Consider the following 24,360-nt stretch of genomic DNA (forward strand, 5'->3'; position numbering starts at 1 on the left):
AATCATATACGTGTGCTGCTCCCAGTATAGGCAAGGCAAATTACAATATCAATTTTTCGTAGTTTAATAACACTTAAACAGTTTCAACACTTTTCTGGCATTTTGTTGTTGGATTGCCGAAAACTTTTCACTGCAAAAAATCACTTCTTGTTGTGGTTTTGGACAGAATGGTTGACTGTGGAACGATGCATTTTTTCTTTGCCGAAAATTTTCTTTGCGAGCAGCAATGTATTATATGTAATATAATAATAAGCGGAAACAAAAAAATTAATTTGGAAAGGCATTTTATTAAATGCTATGCTAAAGTATCTGCGTCACAAGCCGATATGGAAGCGCAGTAAAAAAAATTCGAAAAATAATTGAGCATATTGAAAATAATTATAATCCTAAAATTAATTCTCAATTATCCGAAATAATTTTTTTTTTTTTTCTGTTGAAAATGTTACAAAAATTTTTTTCAGTGATACGATAGAAAAAAAAAAAAAAACTATCGCTCATATGTATTTGTGCTTTTGTGCATAGGTATTGGAATTTGCTCTGTCATAAGCAGTGCTTGGGCACCCCTGCCATAGAGGCTTGAGGCAGTATGAGTTTGTCGCAGTTTAAGAGTTCTGTCGCCTTCTTGGGATCCTTTCAATTGTCAGGCCCCGCCAACGGGCTGCGGACATGGGTGTGCGGTGTGTGGACGGGAATGTGGGTCCGTGTAGCTCCATGTGAGAGTGTAATTCAATGCGCTGCAGTGGCCCCCCTCGCCCAGAGACACCCGACCCTGCCACAAATTATCCGGCCAAGTCTAGAGCGAATTAAGCCAAATCGCACAATTTATGTCTTATGAAAATGCTTGTCTCGGAACCCGAGACCCAGACCAAGCCAAGATACTTGGTAGCGGGCTCGGAGGGTAAAAGCCAAGTGACATTGGCAGAAAGGCAATGCTAATGTACGAGTCCCAGAAGACAAGCATGTGGGGGTATGGAAAGTGGTACAGATGAGCCAAAAAAATGCAATTACATGTCCCAATGGAATGCCATTAAGTTCATTGGGTAGAGCTGACTATAAAATAATTCTAATAATTCTCGAATTAAACTAGAAAGAGCTGAAAAATGTAAAACTTCTGTTGGCCTGACATCCGGGAATCAATTCTGGCCAAGACTGGCCATTCAGGTATTTTCCAAGCACCCTGCCAGGTGCGGCAAAAAGGCCAAGTCCAAATCTGATTTATACCTTTTTCTATTTTAGCTGCAATGTGAGGTTTTTCTTGGCGCGGAAATGATTTTCCTTCTTCATTTGGCAGCGCCGTATACTCGTCCCAGTTTCAATTTTCCGTTTTCCATTTTCCATTACCAATTTGCTGTTCAGACAACCCACTCAGACTCCAAGTTGCACAATCTCCCCGAATTATAACGTATTAGCGGGTCTCTTTTCTTTTTCCTGCTGTTGTTTGTCAGTCCAAGTAATCACCAGGCACTAGTCTTCCCAACTCAATTACACTGGCCTACGATAATTTTTTAGGGATTAGGAGAAATAGGCCTCAACCTATGACTAGCTTTAGTAACTAGTCGTACAATGTTTAGCCTTTGTTTCGCTTATAATTTACTATTTTATGAAGACGAATTACCACTTAAGGGTGTTATCAAAGGACTAAAATAGCATTTCCTCATCTACTATATTAATTAATAAATAAAAAGGTAAAGTAATACATGGCTTTTACGTACGCTTATCACAGCCATATAGCTCTTTCACTCAGACTATGTATATTTTTTTATATCACGAATCCATAACCGAGCTGGACATTATGCGGCTGGACTCATAGGTCGATTGAGCAGAAAATATTACCAAGTAAAAATTTGTTAAATATTTTACTTAACTTTATAACCCACTATTTAATACTACTAACCTATCTGACTGTTTTATAAACCTTGTCTGAACATTGAAAATATGAAACTTGAAATTGAAAATTTTTGTAAACTAATCTTATGGAACGCCCCTGCATATATGTACATAGGTATATTTTTGTTGTTTATATTTTTGGAGAGTGGATAAAGAAGAGCGAGGAGAAAGTTGAAAGTGGTGGGCGGTGACGCGACGAGGCGTGGCGTGGCGTGGCAGGACCAGGCGGAGGGGAGCGGGATGTTGGCGATTTTGGGCCTGCGATTTTCTGTGTTCCGATGCACATTTCTGGCGTAATTTGTTTGCCAAATTCGCATGTTGGCGTCATCGCCGTCATTATCAGCCGAGTTGTCACTCCGTCGCCTGCCATTTCATGGGGGTGTCGATTGCACAAACGGCCACAGCAGAGCTCTAATGCCACCCGCCCACCGGGCCATTAATAATAACGCTGGCAAAACCAATAGAAAAACCAAAGCTAATTTCGCCATTCCCGTTTGGTGGGAGAATTTCATTTTCTTTTCGGGTTTTCGGCGGAAGAGGACGGCTCTGCCTCATTCATTCCAAATGGCAACTAATGAAGGGAAATCGGCGGGACTAGCTGGTGCCTGTAGTTTCACTGTACAGTGGAGACTGTTGCCAATAGAAGTCAGCAAAGCAAAACCAACTATAAATTTATGCATTTTAATAAGAAATATCTTTCATAATTTTAATAAATATGAATTAAATTTGCTTACATAAGCAAAATATATATATTTTTTTATAAAAAATTTTATTTGTCAGTCTACATCAGTCTTCATGCTGCCGCTATATGATAATCATACGATTATTTTTTCTTCGGGTATTTAAATATATTACTTATGGTGTTTTTGGTATTTTTGGTGTTCGGGTAAAGGTTATATAAATTCAATCAAATAAAAGCGGGAATAATCTTTGTTGAATTTTCAATATAATTTTACAAAACGTCCCCAATTTTTTTTTTTAACTTTTAAAGGATTTAGATAATGTTACATTATTATATAATTATTATTTACTTTGATTACATTTAAATGTAATCTTATTTTACTAGATTCCAATATTAAAAGAAAAATAAGCCATTGTGACAGAGCATGGCACACATTTTCTTAAAGTTCAAAAAAATGGTAAGCTTTAAGTTATAATTTAACTCAAGATCCAAAAACATTAAAAAGTAATCCCAATTACTTATTTCGGGTGAAAAAAGCTCAAAATTTTTAAAAGTAATTAATTTTTTATATGATAATATTTTGTCAGGTTTAACCTATTTTATATATAGTTGAGTATAGTTACTTTTTTATGAAACCCATTTGGGGAACATCTTCAACTCATTGTGTTTCATTAAATGTATTTGCAGAGTGCGGTCATAAAATTTACAATTTCCCTAATTTGTTGATTGTAACTTTGTTTCAATTGTGTCTACTATAGAATACTATCTGGGGGGAAATCCTTAACACATTTTGCTTATTAAATGTGATGCGACTTGGTCTCGCCACAAATACAGTCTATTTGCAAGGCGGAGGCTGAGAACAGAATCTGTGCTATTTTTTGGGAAACAGAAAGTGCGGCAACCGCACTCGAAGCCTAAATATAAAAATCATTTGCCATTCAAGCGACAAATATCTTGGCAAGTCAAATTTTGAAATAAATAGAAGCGAGATGAGAAGAGACTGTCAGCACATTTTCAGTGCGAGACCAGAGTGGAGAGGATGGGGCTGACGCTGTGGATGTGGAAGATTGGGTGGAAATCGGGGACTGATATCATAACAGATTCTGACGAAAGGCAAGCAAGGAAGTAACAGGGCGAGCAAATTGAAAAATAAATAAAATTATGCGACGCAGCACATTCTAAAATCATTCGCCTTCGATGAGGCTTTTGTCCACGAAACAGCAGACTCGAATAGAGACGGGCATAGTACTACACTCGCCTCTCTTCACGCTCCACTGGCGCTTCACAATTTGACTTTATTTGGCTTCTGCTGGGAAAGTGGGAAACTGGGAGACTTGGAGACTGGGGAGCTGGCATCTCATTAAGAATTCAAATCACACCAAATTCTAAAACACACAAACCACGCAAATCGCCGTCGAACCAAATAAAAATGCGAGTACATAAACATAAAAATAAAAATAAAATAACCGAAAACGAAAGAAGGCCGACGAAGGCGAAAAATAAGGCAGAGGCGAGGAAAATGTTCTTGTCAACTGGCGAGAAAAGTACACAAAGAAAAGGAAAACCCAGCCGACTTGGCCACGTTTCGGCCCGAAACGAAAGCCAACACAGGGACAATGCCAAACAGGCAACATTTTCGCAGGAGGAACATATTTTTAGAGTGCCAGACAGACTCGTGGGTGAAAAGTCGGTAATTTGGCAGTACGCAAAATTTTAGAAGGTACACACAAATTACTCCAGTAATGAGGATCCAAGGCTGTAAGTCATTAGCTTTCAATTATACTGAGACTTGTATGATGACTTGTACGATATTTTGCGAAAGGCAGTAAGTACTATAACTTGGGATGAAAAAGAAAGACTAACAGGAACTACCAAAGAGCTTGATTCGTAAGCCTTGCCAATTCCGATTGGTGAGAGTTACAGAACTTGTTAGTTTTTTAGAGACCGATTGTACTATACAGATGTCGCGAGTTGGACTCCAACAGGCTTCGAATTTTTTTCTTAAAAGTATTTCGCTCCAAAATGAGTTGGTAATTCGTCTACGCCACAATGTTGTTCGTCAATTAGTAGGTCTTTCAGAAATAGATACTCGATTTTGTGTTTCGAAATCCCTTTTTTTCGGTTAATAAAATATCTGTCTTTAGCATTATATGCTTCGGTGTGCAATTTAAGATTTTTTTAAAAGCTGCTAAACATCTATCTCCCCTATCGGTGTATTTCTCATATTATTCCACTCATGTGTACTATGTTTTTCTTTATTTTCATATATTAATTGATAAAATAACACATTATATATCACAGATAATCAAAATATTCCAAATAATACAATAAATGAAAAAATATGCTTTTCGAGAGAGCAAGTATAATCATAATATAGATACAGTCTTCAAAACAGGTGTACTTGATAGTTATACCCCAGAATTCTGAAGTCTTAAATATATTGTTTTTAAGAAGCAAAGGGAAAAAGCTCTATCACCTCGTCTTTTCCTGGCCGATCAAATAAATTATATAGTTTATGGAGTTATGGGGAAATACTGTTTTTCCGCGCAACAAACATCTGGACATGATCTGAGACATGCTTCCTGCCAGCCTAGTTTATTTTAGTGGCATGAGAGTTGGCTGGGACGAACTCATCCCAAAATGGGATAACCCATTTCCGACATACGACCCGTACACTCGTACACTCGTATATCTTCTGGAAAGTCGGTCTCCCCTGCGATTTATGGGAACTGGCTCACTTTCGGCAAAAAGGCAAATGATACAATGCCCGCTCCTCAGTCTTCCACTTCTGGAATCCCAGAATGGGAAGAATGGGGCGCATGTACTCGAGTCTTGAGATCATATCATATCATGTTACTTCCCTCCCCCTGTCTGCCTAGTTTTTATTTTATTTTTTAGTTGGTTTCTGTTTTTTCGTTGTTCTTGGCAAACCCTCCCACTTTTCTCTTGACGCTGCCAACGATGGAGGAAAAAATGTAGACATTTTGTAGCCAGTTTAAGATGGCATGGCATGGGATATAGCCTGCTATATGGCCAGCCTCCCCTCCTCCGGCCGTCAGCCCCCAGACCCCTCTCGGAAATCTCCACAAATAAGGCCTGTTTGGTTTTCGCCCATAATTTCTGTGCCGTTTTACAACAAACGGGCACATAACTCTTAGACTCGTGTGGACTTATGAGCGGGGGGCTTGTGGAGACCAGTCCGGCCGCTGTGCCCCGGGTCCCGGGCCCCGTTCCCGATCTCCGGTCCGGGCTTATCTGTCGGCGCCGGGGCACCCGCCCCCGCAATCCCCCTCTATGCCCGCCAAGTGATAAGTTCAAAACGATTTTCACATGTTTTCCTTTATTTCACTCCGGGTTGCTGTTTTCGCACTTTTGTTGCTGGCTCGCATGTGTTTTTGCCACTTTTCGTTTTTCCACTCGCATTTCCATTTTCCCCAGAGAGTTTCCTCGGAGAGTTTGGCTTTTAATTAAAATTGCAGCTAAATTATGAACTTTTCTTTTCTCGACCGCCTGCAAATTTCTTTCGGGTTTGGGTCATGGTCCGTCCCGTCGTATATCACAAAGAGAAAAAAAGGGGAACCCGGTCCGCTTCGGTCCAGAGAGATGTGCGAATTTTTTCCCGATTTGTGGCTTATTCGAGGTTTCCCCCAAAATCTCGGCCTCTGGATGGACAACAAACAAAAATCGGGGCCACGGCAAATGAACTGTGAAATAATTGGCGTAAAAATGCGTTTATTGTTCCCCAATTAAGTCGATCGATCGTTCGACATGCTCGACTTAATCCCCCACATCGGTACATTGATTCCCAGACCCTCCGATCCGTGGCCGCCGAAAACGAGTGTGCTACTTTGGCTAATCACCGCGGGCTTTTCGTTTCTGGGTTAGACGGCTTTCGGAATTTATGGGGAGCTCTGTCGGAGATCTCTCGCCCAGGTCCCCCCACTCGCAGGCCCATTTTTCCTCAGTGCAGCCACTCCACCCTCGCGCTTATCGGCCAGGCAGATCTACTCAATTATTAGGCGTGTCAAAGGCAATACGACAACGGACATCGAATCCCTGCCAGTCAATTGAAGGAACTCCTCCTTCTGGGGAGGAGTGGGGCCTCGGCATCGCATTATCATTATTGTTATCATTAAAAGTAATATGGGAAAATAACGTAAACAAGCTCGACTGACAAAAGGCTGTGTCCGTTGGGTTTCCTGGCATTTCGGGGAAAGGACAATGGAATCGAAGATGGAAATGATAAGGGCAGTACTTTTTTGCGGGAAAGATTCGGGGATACAATGGCCAGCACTGAAATAAATATAATAAATGAGTTTTATTGCCGATATGATAATTTATTGCTTATATAACAGATAATATTATTGCCCATTCTCTTGCAGTAAGCCACGTATTCAGTTACTGAAGTCCCATATCCTGGGCTTTCTCCCAAATTTAATAAGCAAGATCTTGGATTTGAAAGCCAAAACTTTGAAAAGATTCCCAAAGGCGGTATGCTCGTCTAGTGCCTCTCCCTTTCGGACATTTTATGTCCTGAGGCCCAGGAGAAGTCGAGTGTCAAGTAAAAATAAAATTCATTTTAATTTGAACAACGACCACAACGAGGACGATGACGATGGCGAGACATGTGGCATGGTGCACATACTGAGTGCCTGGCTGCAAGTGTAAGGTTCGATAATATTCCAGGCATCAACGCATAAGCTTCCATCTCCCACTCCTGTCCGATTGTCTGTCCGCCCGTCCGTGTTGTCCCCCTGTCTGGCTGTCGTCTGTCCGGTTGTGTTCCATTGTTGCTGTTGCTGTTATTATTTGCCAAATAGACGACCGTCCATCCGCGTTGTCTTCCGTCCCCTTTCCCCATTCCCCCTCCGCCCGTGGTGAGTCCTTTGTTGTCAGGAAGCCTCCGGCTCCTGCTCCTTCTTAGTCTTCCTCCCTGGCTCAGATCGGCGATGATGCAGACAGAAGATATGAAAAATATGAGGCAACAGCAATCACAATAGTCGCACCACTCACCAAAGGCAATCACAGTCACCGAACCCCTTGGCAGTCGCCCATGCGTGGACATCGACGGTCGATTCCTTTCCAGACGGAATACGAATTACATCCAAAAACTCCAAAATTTTGGAGGGAGTTTAATTCTTTAGACAGTCAAGCCCTATTAAATGACTCTCTGAAAGTGTATGCTAATGAGAAGTCGGAAAAATATTCCACTTATCATATTCACTTAATTTTAAATCGAAATCTAATACTATTTAATTTTATTGACGATGAACTACAATTAAATGAACAATTAAACGAATTCTCAGTGTACTTGTGCGTCTCTGGCTCTGTTTTTCTGACTCAAGGTTACTAACCTGAAAACAAGTAAGACCCAAGACCTTGGGGATGCTGGGAAAGTTCCGGGAAAGACAGGACCATAAATTGCAGTCAAGTGCTGCCAATTAGTTGCTAAAATTATTTTATGATATTGTCCAACTAATTAAATGAACATTAAGGGTGTCCAGTGTGCAGAAGGCCAATCGCCAGAAGGCCATAAATAAATAAAAATGCGAAGGGCGGCCGCCTCCGTCCCCAGCATCTTCCAAGATTCTGCACACGACTTTTCATCAATCAAGGCAACAACAACAATAATCAATCATAGCAGAAGGGATGTGGGTGGAAGGCCCCGCACCTGTCGGAAAAATAGAGCACGTAACAGTTTCCTATCATTATTAATTATTTATGAAGCCCGCCCGGGGGAAAAATATGGAGCCCGAGGCAGTTCTGCCATTAAATGATTAGGTTTCTTCAGCTTCACTGACCAGAACGATGGCTTATGCTTGATAGGAAGGACACAGGACACGGGACACATGACACAGGACACGGAAGAGGGTTAAGCTCGTTGGGCCATAACGGCAATTTGGCCAAACTATCTGGGAGTTTATGGAGGAAACTTTTTGGACGACACACCATTGATTCTTTATACCTTGGAAGCCTTAAGCTTAAGCCTTTAAAGACTGCCAGACGAGTACTAACCGTTTCTCCTAAATTTTATTTTCAGTGTGCCAATGCAATGGACATGCCCGGAGATGTCGATTCAACTTGGAGCTTTACAAGCTATCCGGCAGGGTCTCCGGAGGAGTGTGCTACAACTGCCAGCACGACACCACTGGACGATACTGCCACTACTGCCGCGAAGGATACTACCGGGATGCCAACAAGCCGCCAAATCATCGCAAAGTCTGCAAGCGTAAGTGCAAGGACTATCTCATTTTAAATCTAACGAGGTCCTATTAAATGCATTTTACATTCTTATAACGGAAAGTAAACATTGAATGCTGATGAAGAATATTGCTAAGTGGTACACATATTTTGTACGACTTTTGTATTCCTATTAGAGTCATGTGGCATAAGGGAACTGTTTGATTTGCTTATTTAGTTTGCCAATAGATATTTATCCTTACATGTCGATGATACCATCATCCTACACTCGTCCTACTAACGAGTACATATAGGGGCCAAGCACCTTATTCACAGCCCCACTTACGACTTATGTTACTCCGTTGATTTATAAAAAACTGTTCCTATTCTTATAGTCTTAATTTTTACTTGTAGTGCTGGAATAACTCCATAAAACCATGTTCGTTTGTCTGTTGATTAACTTTTTGGCCCGTTTCTCCGAGCTTTTAGAAATATTGTACAAGTTGCAAAAAGCTGTGTCCGTTTAGTCTCTATTCTGTCCGTCGATTTCTTTAGTTATTAACAAGTAATAGCAACGTCGTTGCCCCACCGAGCCCACGTTGAGTTTATTGATAATAAACGCATAAGTCATCAATCAGTGACTCCGTCAGCCGTCTGGCAGGCCATTTATCTAGATCTGTCCCCTTGTCCCGTAAGCCGCTCTAATGAAGATTGCATCCCTATTTTTGTGGCTAACCGCAGGATGTGACTGCCACCCCGTCGGCTCGACCGGCAAGACGTGCAACCACCTGAGCGGCCAGTGTCCCTGCAAGGAGGGCGTTACCGGACTGACCTGCAACCGCTGTGCCCGCGGCTACCAACAGACACGCTCCCACGTGGCGCCCTGCATCAGTAAGTCTCCCCACTCCCCCACACATACCCCAAGCTAAGCCTCTCCTCTATCATCTCAACTCCGCAGAAGTGCCAACCAACGCGAACATGATCCAGGCCGAGAGTGCCGGAGGCGGCGGAAACGGGGACTACAAGGACGGCGGCAGCTCGCAAGCCGAGGAAATGAAGAAATGTAAGTACACTGAGAGAAATGGCTGAGAGAATGTTCCCCAAACTGGACTCATTTTTCCACAGACTGCGGCAAGTGCAAGGCCAGTCCGAGGAAGCTCAATTTGAACAAGTTTTGCATGGAAGATTATGGTGAGTGCTTTACTTCATGCAATTTACTGTTAAATGATTAGGTCAATGGGATTCAAGAATATTTATATAATAATTTTAACTCTATATTTAAATTTTTGTTTAAGATTGATTATTAATTAATCATAATTAATTAATAATTTACCCCTCACCTTTATAAGTGTAATAACAAACATCATACTTTCTTCAAACTTTTTAGCAATTTTGGCCAAGGTTATTGGTCACGACCGCGCCTCCCAGGACATCAGCACCGAAAAGTTTTCTATAGAGCGACAGAATGAGATCTACAAATATGAAATCAACATCCAGACGATTTTCAAGCGGAATCCCATGTCCGGCACCACCAGTTCTCTGCTGGGCCGTGGCAACATGATGTTGCTGGTGCCACGCAAGAGCATCGAATGCCAGTGCCCCAAAATCAAGCTGAATAAGTAAGTACTTTAATAACATTTTCAGTAACGAAAGCTAAATATTTTCTAATATGGTGACGAAAAAAACTCACAAAAAAAGAAAAAGTAACTCTTGAAAAGTCAACATTAAAACTATTTCATATTTAAAATTAAAGATTTAAATAGAAATTACATATATGTATGTATATGTATATATATTTTTTTTTGAATACTTGCAAAAAGATTATGAGAGTATGATTTATTTTTTTAAATTAAATTATTATTTTATTGTATAAATTAATATTTTTTTTATTATAAGAATAGTATAATAGGTGTTAAATTTTGCACCGTTGTACACAGTAGATTTTCGTCACCTATCTGGAAAGCCATCATAATGCAACAAGCACAGGTTCAAGTTTAATTTCATGAAAGTTATATACAATTTTTGGCAGGAAACAGTTAAATAATGTCACTAAGAGATTGCAAAAATTGCACTTAAAACTTTTAAAAAACTGTGGACATTAAGCGAATATTTCCCTTTCCTCTTCCTCAGATCGTATCTTATCCTTGGACGCGACTCGGAAGCGGCGCCAGGCTACCTGGCCATCGGTCCCAGCTCAGTGGTCCTAGAGTGGAAGGACGAGTGGTCGCTGCGCATGAAGCGGTTCCAGCGGCGGGCACGAAAATGCAGTTGAATCGAACCGGAAACGGAATATGTCAGAGCGGATTTCAATTTCACACACTTGGCTAGGTATCAGTTTTTGTATAAATTGTACAGTTTACTCAGATTTCTCACCTTCTTCGGCATTGTGCTATAAATTAATCAACCCGAGTCCCGAGACCACCAGTCAGATCAGCAGAGCCCCTAAATTAGTTAGCCCCCCATTCCGGACACCCACTATACACTCGCATGCAATTCCCTCCCACACCACCACCACCTGCTCCAGGGGCACTCTTCTCTAGTCCAAAAAACGGTTTACAGGCAGGCGAACAACAAAGAACATTAAAACAAAGTCAACAGCGGACAGACTACAGACGACAGAACAGTGTGTACATCCCCCTCATAAAACACCAAATGCTAATTACAGTTACGTGCCAATGGCGATGGGCGGTGTCCATAACAGTTATGCATGCCATAAAAAACAGTTATAAATTGAAAACAAGTGCGAAAAGAAGCCGTCGCGAGCAAATATGGCACATGCTCGTGATAGAGATGTGCATCCATACACGAAACGGGTTCAACCACGCTATAGGTACGTTTTTTTTTTAATAATTAAAGTAAGTAAGCAGTGAACTCTTGGAAATTGGGAAAGGCAAAGATATTCATTGTCCCAGGAACGTCCCTAGTCCATGTCCCACCTCTATGCACACATAAAGCCCAAAAGGCGGGAGGAACCCCAAACACACAAAAGTGCAGACATAAACCAACAACTCGAGCCGCGACCAGATGGCAGGCTTTCAAACAAACACAAAAATTTATACTATACATAAGTATGCCCCGGATTTTGAAGAGACGACGCGCTTTATCCGCAATCATTTATCAAAAAATACAAGCTTTTATTCAAATTATGAAACAAAAATTAGGAAACTGGAATATGTTTTAAATACAAGTTCATTAAACCAAACCATTGGCTTGGAATTATGGCCGAACCGACAAATATTTGCTTTGGGAACAGAAACACATACATATGTATATTTTTAGCCAAGTCTTGAATTCCATTAGTTGTCTGGCTTGCACCAGGCCTTTTTTAGACCCGCCTTGAAACACTTCCCTTCATTCAAACCTAGATTCAATTTCTGATATTTGCCAGGTTTTTTGATTTGATTTTTTTCGAGTCTATCAATTTCCATTGGCTCCTTTTTTGGCCCGGCAGTTGGGTAGCATTCGGCCATCTATTTGGTGTTTTGTGTGCATATGTTCGGTCAAACGCATAAAGTCTCTCGAAAATGTATGCAAACAGTTTTTAAAAGTAATTATGCACATGTTTATTGACATTTTGTTAGTTGATTTTTCACGCGTTTTTGCATAACAATTTGTTCGATGAACGCATCAATAACAGGCATTTAAAATGCATTTAAATCAATGACTTTTTATTTGAGTTATGCATGTAAATGAGATGTGTTTCTCACTCCTCCTCGTGGCCGAAATCGAAGGCGTCGGGCTGGTGAACTTGTTTTTTGGAGCCGTGGGCAGCCGTCACTTGATAGGCATTCCACGGTCCCTACACTGCAGCCAAGTCTGACATAATACCAGCGATAAACTCTTAAAAATTTAAGCTAAACTAATTCAAAACTCTGAGCCAGTTACAGGCTCTTCAGATTCCTCGATGGTCGGGGAACACTGCTCGAAAAAAGTTACATGCCACTCGGCCAACAGCATACAAGTGAACTTTGTGGGCTAAAACCCTGACGCATACATACCTTTTCGGACATATATGTTTGTACACGTATTGTGATGAATACCCCTCCCTATTTCCACAGCAAACACCCCTTAATCCCTCCTGAGCCAACTCGATTGCAGTTACATTTTTTCGATGTTGCTGCGGATTAAACATGTTTCGGCTCAAAATGTAACATGATATATGACAGCCGGGTGTCGAACTTGATAAATGTTTTAATGAATTTATTTTCGTGTTTATGTTCTGTCTGCCATCCGCCAGAAAATGACTGAATCGAGATCTTTATGCCCGACTTTGCCCCAAACACCTTTTGCCATGTAGCTGTCCGCCAATATGTCCCTCAGACCTGGGCCCGGGCTCGGGCCCATTACCATTCACAAGTTATTCAGGTCCGACCGTGACCATGATGTATGATAAATCAAAATAGGGGCACACACATGCCGGACAGTTAACAAGCTGCGGCATTTAAACCGAGATTTTTGTTCCCATTCACTCCCTGGGCCACTCCGGCCAGGGACGCATAATTAGCCTGGATCTGTTCTTGGCCAACAGGGCGTATGAGTCATGCCAACAGCCAACTTCAAAGGAGCTCTAATCCAAGCCACTTGAATGCCAAATTGCCACCAAAAAAGAATAATATTTTCTATAAATTGCACTCTTCCCTAATAGCTTTGAATTCCCCACTTTTCTGCGCAACAAGTTTGCCTAAAAACTCAAACAAGAATCCAATTATTTTCATTTTAAAATAAAAAGCCTCCAATTTCACCTTAAATGTTAAACACAAAAAACGTCATAAAAAATGTTTACAAAAAATTATTGAACAATGGCTGAACAAAAAACGATGAGAAAAAATTATAAATGAAATGAGAAATTGAATTGCGGCGTCGTCGGTCTGGTTCAACCCGGCGACTTCATGCATATTTAAATGAAATTTTGCGTTAACTGAATTTTTGTCCTGGCCAGGAGGCCTGCAAGGTAGTGGGAGTGGGGAGCGGGGACTTCAGCCACATGTGTGGAAGTGTGACCGCGGAAAACAAAATGAAAGTCTGTACATTATGTATGGATATGAACGGTTTATGTATGTATGAACCCTCTGATTTGAAACATTTATACATATATTTAAGTAAATTGGGTTCTTGGCACTTCTTTTTTTTAAATGGGCGGGGTATGGGCTGCAGGACCTATTAGCATATAAATTGGCAAACGCTCTGGTAGGCTTTGCCAGGATCAAGGACACTTAACTGTTCACTAGCATTTGGTGCCGCTTACATAATTAGAATACCCACCAAAAAACTAAACGTAAAACAAAAACTAAAAATCAGCCCCAAGCTGACAAATTGACTTCCGTTTCCGCAAGAACAGCAAACAAAAAAAAAAAAAGAAAAACTCGAAAAACACGAATATAAAAAAGTACTTAAAAATACTTAATGAGAGAGAGACGCAAACATAACCAAATTAGTCATTAGTTGATATGCCAATCAGTTTATTTATTTACACCTTTTTTTCCTAATCTTAACTATAAATTAACATCTAAACGGAGTATATTGCTAGCGAACACACAGAGAGAAAAAATGTATTTATATGTTATAGGAAACGGAATGGATAGTTTTAACGAATTTTGTTACGGATCAGAAGCTCTAGAATTCTATTCCCTTTCGTTTTGTATGCCTTAAGCATATTCTACTAATCACATATCCTTCAAAGACACAGAAAAATCACACACGATTATAAAGGAATTTTTTTTTGTTGTCGGTATAAAATATATAATATGCATAATGCATACCAGGAGCGTGTGTCCAGAAAGAAGATATAAGAAGTATATATAAAATGCATACGTATATGTAACACATAACTATAATCAAAAACAAAATGAAAAGCAAGCGTAATTTTTCTTAAATTTTTTGTAAATACTCAAAAAATGCGACAAGTCGCGGAGAAACCAGAAATTATCAATTCAAATTATTGCTAATTATTATGTTATATCATAAATTGCACACACAAAAGAAAAAAAATAGAAAACAAAAAACAGAACAGAAAAAAATGAAAAGAATTCACATTGTCTGATATTAAAGTATTGTAGTTGGTACTTATATATTACATATATATAAAAATAAATATTAAAATATGATTAATCATAAAAATACCTAAATATGCAATTTTTGTGGCAAAGAAAAATTATATCAAAGGCAAGCGATGCAAAGGATCCGAGTTATACATAACTATATATCATTTATGTGAACTTGAAGAAGTCGAATATCGAAAATCAAGAAACAAAGTCGAAAACGTGAACGTTTATCGAAGTAAGTGGACAAATTGCTAATGATAATAAAACGAAATATTATTAATAATAATAAAATAATGAAATCAAAAATTGTTGCTTTTTATTGGGAGAAAGTTATGGGTTTATCAGAAAATGGAGGTAAATAATATGTTTTAGGTAAGTAAAAATAGGTATAGTTATGTATGCATTTTATTTTGAAATTCGCTCAGATAATAATGATTATTTTGTGATTTTTTAAATAAAAACAAGAAAGGAAAGCTAACTTAGTTAGTTAGCTTATGTTTATGTTTCTATCACTGTGGACGGAAGTCCACGAGGTGACGACCTGCATGCCTAGGCGTGCGCGAGGAAACTCTATATATAGCCGAAGAATTAAAAATTTTTTGTAGGCAACCGATCTAAATGAATGATATACCAATCGAAAGGTATTGTTTCAATTAGATAATTTTTGTCGGAACATATTCCAAAAGTTATTTGGTTTGGGAGAAATTAGGGTGAAAGTAAAAAAAATTTTTATCACTAAAGTGGGGCTGGTGGACACATTTTAGTCCCCAGATAGAATATATTCGCATTCTAGAGCTAAATACGCGTCGATTGGTACCTCATCGGATCGACCCGATCCGACATTTCATTCAGAAGTTATTCGAAAAATTCGATTTTTTCTTCTTCTTCAAAATGAAGCCAGTTGTCGGTTTGTCGGTTTGTCTGTTTGCACTATTTTTATCTTAAAAATCCTGAAAAAAATTGGAAAATGTTTGTTACTATCATATGAGCAACTATTGTTCTACAACTTTTTGAAATACCTTAAGCTTACGTCAAAAAATTAAAAAAAACTTTGTTAATGAAAAAATTCATAACTTTATAATTAAGAAAGATATTAAAAAGAGCTTTACACCGTTGAAATGGTTTTTTAAATATCAATTTCACTTTCTTTGAGACCAAACGTCTATATAGTACACAAAAAAAAATACACTGAAAATAAACTTTTTTTTTAAGAAAAAAAATTATTTTTCACAATTTGGTCGACTGATCCTTTTTATATTGCACGTGGAGATTGCTTTTGAGATGACGCAACTTTTGATATATCGCTCATATCTGGCAAAATCCGTTAACTCAAGATATAGTCCTGTAAGTGCAGCTACCCATTTTGTGCAGCCTCCTGTGAAGCTTGCATTTACTTATACATGTGTATATTGGTAACTTTGCTTTTTGGAGTCTGCATATATTTGGTCAATACCCTAAAAAATATAGAGTTTATCTTTTTAGATTTTAGTTTATTTATTAAAAAATAAAATCCAAATAAAAAAAGGGTTTAAGAAGTATAACATAAACATTGACTCAAAAATTAGGACTCGAACCCTGGCCCTCCGTGTTAGGAACCACGACGCTCTCCACTAGGCCAACCTCGAACTTTGCCACTTAGTGGAAAATTTCGATGTAATTCTGCTTTGTGTTTCAGTGTCTCATGTCTTAATGAGAAGACTCACAAATGCACAATTTTACGAGTAAAAAGGTTTATATGCATATGGCATTTGCCCCCACTGAACATATAATGCATATAAATAAAACACTGCTTTACTTAAATTACAGCCACCACCGTTTTTGGGCCAAATCATGGATTAAAGGCTAAAAAAAAAATAGGCAAACCAATTCCGTCAATACTTTTCTAATATTTATTATTTTATATCGCACGCCCAAAATAAAGTGTTACATTCAACAATTGGTTTAACTAGAAAAACTGGAAAAACGTTTTTATTTTTTTAATTTTGCGCATATATTTTATATGTAATACATGTTTATTATATGATTGATCGGATATGCCATAACTTTGTTTTTTTTTAAGTAAGAAGGATGGGACTTTCTATGGATCCCACTTTGGGAAAAATTATCCGATCTGACAAATTTTGATAAGGATTGGTCGACTATATCCTATAGCTGCCATATAACTGATCCATCGGAAATGCCTAATATTGGTGTTTTTTAAGTTTGAGGGTTTGGACTTTCCACATATTTTAAATTTGGTCAAAACATCTTATGTGCAAAATTCATAAGGATCGGCCGACTATATTCTATAGCTGTCATATGTTTATGCTGTGGAATGTTTTTTAAGTTGGAAAGATGGGACTTAGTACAGATTGCATTTTGGGCAATCTTATTCGATTTGCAAAATTTTATTAGGATAATTGGCTTAACTTTGTTGTTTTTGAAGCTAGAATGATGGGACTGTCTACGGTTTCGTTTTGGGCAATCTAATCCTTTGTTCATAAGAATCAGCCAACTATATCCTGAAACCTATGTAAAATATTCTTGTTCGGCACGTGCAAGAAAAACAAAAAAAAAATCATTCACGTGCCGAACTAGATTATTTTTTATATGCAATTTTGTACCCCTATATGGCATATTTTCGGCACTAAAATTGATATCAGATATTTTGGGTTTCGCATGCAGGTTCGTCACCGGTACTTTACCTCGTCAAGAGGTTTTTTTATATGTTTGGTTTATGTTTCAATACAGGAAATTTCAAGGCCTACTTAAAAAAGATTTTTCGGAGTTGTTGGTACGATATCGTTGAGTATTGGTACAAGGGTTGAAATATTTTAGTTTTCCTTATAACTTTGCTGTACTCTTTGTAATTTTTTTTCTTTGCTCGGGGATCAAGAATTATATAATTTTGAGCCTTATTCCAAAGGAAAAAAGAAATATTTCCTATTCATGATGCAATACTTATATGTATACCTCGGAATTTGCATATTTTCTTATTTTTTATCCATTTGATGCCAAATTTTGTATTTAGACATTACATTTTTCAAATATTAGAATTTTAAATACATATTAAAAGTATGCTAAATATATGCAATAATTATGTAAAAATAATTCAAAAAATATGCAATTAAATTTCGTAAAAAAGGTATATCTACTTTTTAAATATTAATAAACCAGGAATAAAACATGTGGGTCACGTAACGTAAATATATAAAATTTTCTACTAGTAAATTATGATTTTCTACTGCAACACAAATTACCATAAATAAAAATAACTTAATAATAATAATCAATAATAATTAATAATAATCAATCAAATTTTAATCTATTACGTCTCCACGAACAGCTTTTATAAAATATTTTGATTTTAGTAATCATATCATTTTTTTTATATCCTTTTCATGTATTTCGCATATTTTGCATATATTTTGCATATTTTTCATATATTTTGCATATTCTGCATAAATTTTGCATATATTTTGCATCTGCATTTTATGCAAATATGCACGAAAAAAAAAATATGCTGATCGTTTCTAACTATCTATTCATTGAAATGAATTTTGGTGTTTTCAGAATTCAAATAACTTAAACCGTTAAAAATATGCAAATTCCGAGGTCTAACTTTTATACAATAGTTTGATTTCGAATTAATTAAAACAGTCGACTGAAAATTCTAAAATTAATGTCAATTTTTCGTTAATGTCTATTTCATGTTTTCTTTTTTATTTTAGCCCGAAATAATATTTACTTTATTTCATATTTAATTTTAACACTGTCGCACGTGACATGTCGAATGTGACAACTATTCCCATTTATTTTTCATTTTATAAAAAATCTTTTTCTTTTACTTGGGTGCTGCTATTCCCTTATTTTTATTGAAAACATCATTACTACAGCACCTAAAACTAGTTGAAATAAAAAATGCATTTTATATTTTTGACACCAGTATGATCAGTATAAGGGAAATGGCAGGCACAGGTGGCGCCAAGTCGCTCCAGCCAGGATGCTGGTGGAGCAGGAGCCATAAAGGAGTCGCGGGAAGGACTGCTTCTCGACGGCAGAGTCATTTAGACTTTGTGCTCGCAGCACTTACTTACTGGAAAGCATCACCAGCACTCCTTATTGATTTTGCATTTGCATAAGCAGTTTATAGCGCCGGCAAGTCCTGTGGCAAGTCTTGGCCGCATAGTACTGCAGGAATCTCAGGCACGGGCCGGACTCAGAAAACTTGCTACTCGTCCTTGGCCGAGAAAATTAATTTAAAGCGCAATTTAAGTAGAATTCCCGCCCGAGGCCATTTCTTAGTTTTATTTGAACTCTGCTTCTGCTCGTCTTGCGGATCCTGTGAGCAGCAACTGAAACTAATACGCATATTTATCAAATTTCATCGCCCGGGGAGTGGCCACTGCAAATGTACATTCACTGTAGTTTCTCGGAATTCAGCCTGCAGCCTTTGGGTTTTCGGGGAACAAGGACTTCTGGGAGTTCTGGGGGTGGGTGAGTCCTGCTGCAGGATGGCAGGGGGCAAGGAGATGGTGGCCAACCGCAATGCAAAACGGCAGACAAAGTTTTTGGTCTGGCGAACTTGACAAAGAAATAAAAGGTAGCGGCAAGTAAGTGGCATAGGACGATTTCACGGAATTCTCGACCCCTGAATACCCAGCAAAAGTTGGATAGGTTCCAAATATTCCAATTATTTTGCCTAAAGAGTAATCTGTACCAAGTCCCATCTTTCTAACTTAAAAAACCCCAAAGTTATGGCATTTCCGATCAATCAGTTATATGGCAGCTATAGGATATAGTCGACCGATCCCGGCCGTTCCGACTTATATACTACCTGCAAGGAAAAAAAGGATGTGTTCAAATTTTCAACTCGATAGCTCCAAAACTGAGAGACTAGTTTGCGTAGAAACCGACAGACAGACAGACAGACGAACATGCTCATATCGACTCAGGAGGTGATCCTGATCATGAATATATATACTTTATAGGGTCGGAGATGTCTCCTTCACGGCGTTGCACACTTTTGACCAAAATGTTAATACCCTCTGCAATGGTATAAAAATTGAAGCGAAACAATCGGGTTCTTAGGGTTGACTCTTTCAGGAGTTTTATATCCTTAAAATTAAATTTAAACGTAATTTTATATAATTATACATCTTATATAATTTTATAATCTTATATAATCCTAAAGTGGATTCTGTAGAAAACCCATCCGTCTTATCGACGCTGATGGTGATCCTGACCAAGAATATTTGACAATTATATTATAATACCCTCCTAAAACTAAGCTCTCCAATAGGCGATTTTAACCCGACAATAACAGGTAGTATTTACATATCAACGACAAAATAATTAATTTCAGTATCACGAAGATACTGTAAAGTTTGATTTTTAAATTAATTGAATAGTTTAGAGTTATGTGTTAAACATATGTATGTTAACTTTGAAACATTTTTGACGAACAAAAAAAAGATGGGAAAACTAGATTTTATGTTTATTTGTGCAACTCTATTTTATTTGTTGATTACTTAACTTGGATTCATTTCTTTTATTCTTTTATTAAAGTTACGAAAACCCTATATCCACAAAATAATTCCTAATTCTCTCCCATTCTGAAATTATTGAGCTTGAAAAAAGGGCTTAGACTCATTCAGGAAGGGAAACAAACGAGTGGCCAGGAGCCAGGACATGCTCAGAATCATAGGCCGATTCGCCTGGTTGCCGTGGCGATGCACGAAGGATAAAACCTCCGTCTGTCAGTGGCAGACACCCCCTCCCCTCTGCCACTTCCCCCTCCACTCTGCCACAGAATCTGTTATTCTTCACCCATCCCCGGACCTTTTCCCGGATTTTTTCCGAGCTTGCACGCTTCATAAGCGCAACGAATGAATTTTTATTTAATTAAAGATTTTGAAAAATTGAAAAATGCTTTCTTGGCCAAAGCTCTCCGCTTTCGCTTTCACTTTTGCCCCGGGTCAGGCGGGGGTGGATTTACCAGGGGGTTCGCTGTGGGTGTGTGGGTGGTTGGGACTCTTCCGAAGTAAGCCAGAATGCGCTACCCCATGAAAAGATATGCGGGGATTAGTTGGCCAATCAGTGGAGACAGGCACTGGGATTTTGTGGCCTGCCGTCTTGTGTTGCCATGGCTAGAAATGCCAAATGCCAAATGCCGATTGACGATGCGGTTGGCACCAAAGAGTATATACTGTACAGGTCTTAGAGTCCCTGCGTCCGGATTCGAAGAGCCGAGAAAGCCCGAGGAGTGAGGGCTTAGGCCGCATTAAACCTTTCCTTCGGTAGTGTTGTTGTTTATTCCCGTCCACCCCCCTACACCCCTGGTAAAGCTCAAAGGACCTTCATCCTGGCCCTAAGAATCTGGTGCTTTGCCGGGCTAAGAAGCATCCTCATTCCAGCAGCATCCTCCTAAAAGTCTACTGGAATTACGCCGCTTGGATTTAAAGTGCTGCCACTTGTTGTTGCTACAAACAGTTTCACGAACAGGACCTTTCCCCAAACCAGGGCAGCAACATTTTTGTACAATTACTGATTTTTTTTATTTAAATTATATTAATTTTCCTTTAGAAAACGGGTTTAGCCAATTATAAAAGAGAGGAAAGACACACATAATAAGAGGCACTCAGGAAAATACATGCTAATTCAAAGAAATAATTCTAGATTTTTTAGACTTAAAGCTAATTTGTTTTTTAATAAGGGCTAATTTTTAATATATTTACTAAGCCACGTTTGTTAAACTTAAATTAAATTTTTAAAAATGTTGTTAAACCTATATTTTGTAAGAAATAAATCCTATGAATTCTTGAATTCCTCATAATAATGGAAAATGATTTCTTATAGTCATTTGAGGACAATACTGAAAAATTCTATACTAAATTGAATTGCATTCGATTTTTTTAAAAAATTTTAAAGTTTTTAGATCATAGTTTTGAAACTAAAAAAATAAAATCAATTTGAATTTTAATTAACAAATTTAATTGATTAACAAAACAAATCAATAATAATTTAATGAAGGATAATTTAATCATATAACAATAACAATAACACAAATATAAATTATTTGAAATTCATTATCAAACTTCTTTCAGTCGTAATATAAATTTTATTTTTAATGATAAATGGTCCTCAATTTAAAATTGGGATATCAGGGTCTATAGGTATTACCGAAAAACCTCTTCTTAAAACTCCGCTCCTGTCTGAAAGACAAGTCCAGTGCACATCCCACATAGTGGAGTTGAAAGTTCCTGGAGGCAGCAGGAGAGGCAGTTGAGTGTTACAGAATTTTGCACTGAACCCCAAGCACGGAGGTCCTGCAAGGCAGGACGGGGATCGTGGGGCATCACTCCAATGGAAGCCGCATGGGGCGCATTGTGAAGTGCAAAAAAGGCGCATTTTACAAGATTTTTATTACATATAAATGCGAAAAGTATTAAAAAAGTAAACTTTTCATTTGCCTCCCGCTACTTCCGTGTTTTGTGGGCCGTGGGCTGGGGGTTTCGGGGGTCGAACAAAAAAGAAGTTCTACGCTTTTCGTCTGGGCGTCATGATGCGTGTTAAGGGAATACACCCTGAAAAATTCAAAAAGTATAAAAAAAATTCTGACACACACACACCCACAATCAGTCAAAAGTGGTATCCACACAGAAGCCAAGAAATGCTTTCACTTGCCTCAAAGAAGCCCAAGGATAACTGCGCTACACCCTGCCTACAGCATCGTAAAAATACTTTTTCGAGATGTTTCTATTTAAACATATTTTTGTGGTTTTTGGATTTTATTATGTATCTGCAATTTTAGAGTTAAATTGAGTAAATTTTCTTCTATTTATATTTTTTTCCCCCAAAAATAAGGGTCTATTTTCATATTTTTATATCAGCATATTTTAATAATATATATTTAAAAAGTATATATGTATAATACTATATTTTACCTAGAAGCATAAAATGTATTTAGAAAATTAAATTATTTCTTTGAAATAAAATAAAATTGTAGGCCTTCAAGTCAACACCCTAGGATATGTAATAGTTTTCTATAATATGGAAGTTAGAACATACTTTCAGGCGGCTCCAGTTTTGTAAAATTCAATAAAGGTCTGATCTGCTATTCTATTTTCTTACAAACTTTAAAAATATTTTTTAATATTTATAAATATTATTTAACCACAATTAAAAAAAAAAAATTAGTCTAAATATTTTTGCCAGACCAGCCGTATTTTTAGTGCCCTACCCTAGGTTTTTCACAGTCTCACCCCTTTTTTTGGGCCTCCACGCCAGGCTGTGTTTTGTTATTGTTGCCAGGATGCTAGGATTGAGGGAGGGTCTAGGCAGGGGAAGGAAGGAGGAGGAAGGAGGAGGGAAGAGTGTGGGCGTGGGCCCGAAGACGCAGAGCTGTTGTTCAAAATGTTTGCCAGTGACCGGGAGTGGTCGGGTTTTTCCTACCGCAGACTTTTTATATTTTTCTTAACAACTTTACCCGCTCGCGCCCCTCAGGATACTTTTTAAATTGTATTTTATTACTATAACAAGACATAAGTAGGCATAATGGGCCCTATGAAATATTCAAAAGGAAATTGGCATAGAAGTTTCGGTGTCGGGTTGGGGGCCTGCAAGTATAGTACTTCTGATTCTTTCAAGGGCCCGGAGTAGAGGCCGTAGAGTTCAAGCAGTTGTAAGCGCGTGTTAAGCGATTAACGGTGTTTTCTATTGAGTGCGCCTTGAGGTTAATGTCCTGGCCGGGATCCTGCTAGGATTTGGATGGCACCTCCACCTAACCAGACTTGACAGCTTTGGCAACGCCACTCGCAGAAGAAAAGGATTCAAGAAATGCTTATGAGGCCTATCAAGTCCACGAAGCCGTGAATAATTGGTTTTCATATTTTCTCTAAATAGACATTTTATCTTCTTATAATAGACACGAGGAGGAACGCGAGAATTATTTCATAAGTATGCTTTTGGCTTAAAGATGTAGAGTTCCAACTTATTTTATGAATAAGTTTAAATTCGATTATATCTTATTTTATTACATTTTTTTATTTTTTTTATTTTTCATCATAACATATCATACTAGTATAACCATACTAGAAAAAGATATACATGACACTAAAGAACTTTAATAAAATTTTGAATTTTTATAAACATTTTAATATTTCAAAATCTAATTACATGGCTCTATTACAGTATCAACGTTGACTTCAACAGAAATTGACTTTAATTTCCTGTTTCTCTTTAAATTAATTTGTTTCAAAAATATATTACATATTGTGTGTTTTGTTTTCAAGAATGCTTAAAATATAATATGTTTATATTATATTATAATGTTTTTTTCGAAAACAATAACTTATGGACACAGAAATTTAAAACATTTTTAAGGCTTTTTAAACTGCAATTTTAAGGGATTCTTTTATTATTCAATAATGCATTGACTATTTCATTGTTTCTTGTACATCAAACTGTATTAAATTGTAAAATATGTAAAACCAAAAACTTGTCATTTTCTTGACACTGGATTTGTCGGTAAAACCCCTGGCTTTTTCTTTTCAAAATTGCAAATTCGAGTTAGGCCAATTTTTGACACTC

At 37.9% G+C, this 24,360-nt stretch overlaps 1 protein-coding gene across 2 annotated transcripts in view; it reads left to right on the top strand.

The window, feature by feature from the left end:
• LOC6502059 (netrin-B) overlaps positions 1 to 15,089 on the top strand; it is an 81,069-nt gene extending 65,980 nt beyond the window's left edge. For both annotated transcript variants that reach the window (XM_032452940.2, XM_032452939.2), the window contains exons 3-8: positions 8,610 to 8,798; positions 9,491 to 9,640; positions 9,708 to 9,812; positions 9,875 to 9,940; positions 10,137 to 10,368; positions 10,880 to 15,089. In XM_032452940.2, the coding sequence (XP_032308831.1) occupies positions 8,610 to 8,798; positions 9,491 to 9,640; positions 9,708 to 9,812; positions 9,875 to 9,940; positions 10,137 to 10,368; positions 10,880 to 11,021 (884 nt within the window). In that variant the 3' untranslated portion in view covers positions 11,022 to 15,089. The remainder of the gene's footprint in view (positions 1 to 8,609; positions 8,799 to 9,490; positions 9,641 to 9,707; positions 9,813 to 9,874; positions 9,941 to 10,136; positions 10,369 to 10,879) is intronic.
• The last annotated feature ends 9,271 nt before the right edge of the window (positions 15,090 to 24,360 follow it).

The sequence above is a fragment of the Drosophila ananassae genome, chromosome XR (genome assembly GCF_017639315.1).
Source record: "Drosophila ananassae strain 14024-0371.13 chromosome XR, ASM1763931v2, whole genome shotgun sequence".
Lineage (NCBI taxonomy): Eukaryota > Metazoa > Arthropoda > Insecta > Diptera > Drosophilidae > Drosophila > Drosophila ananassae.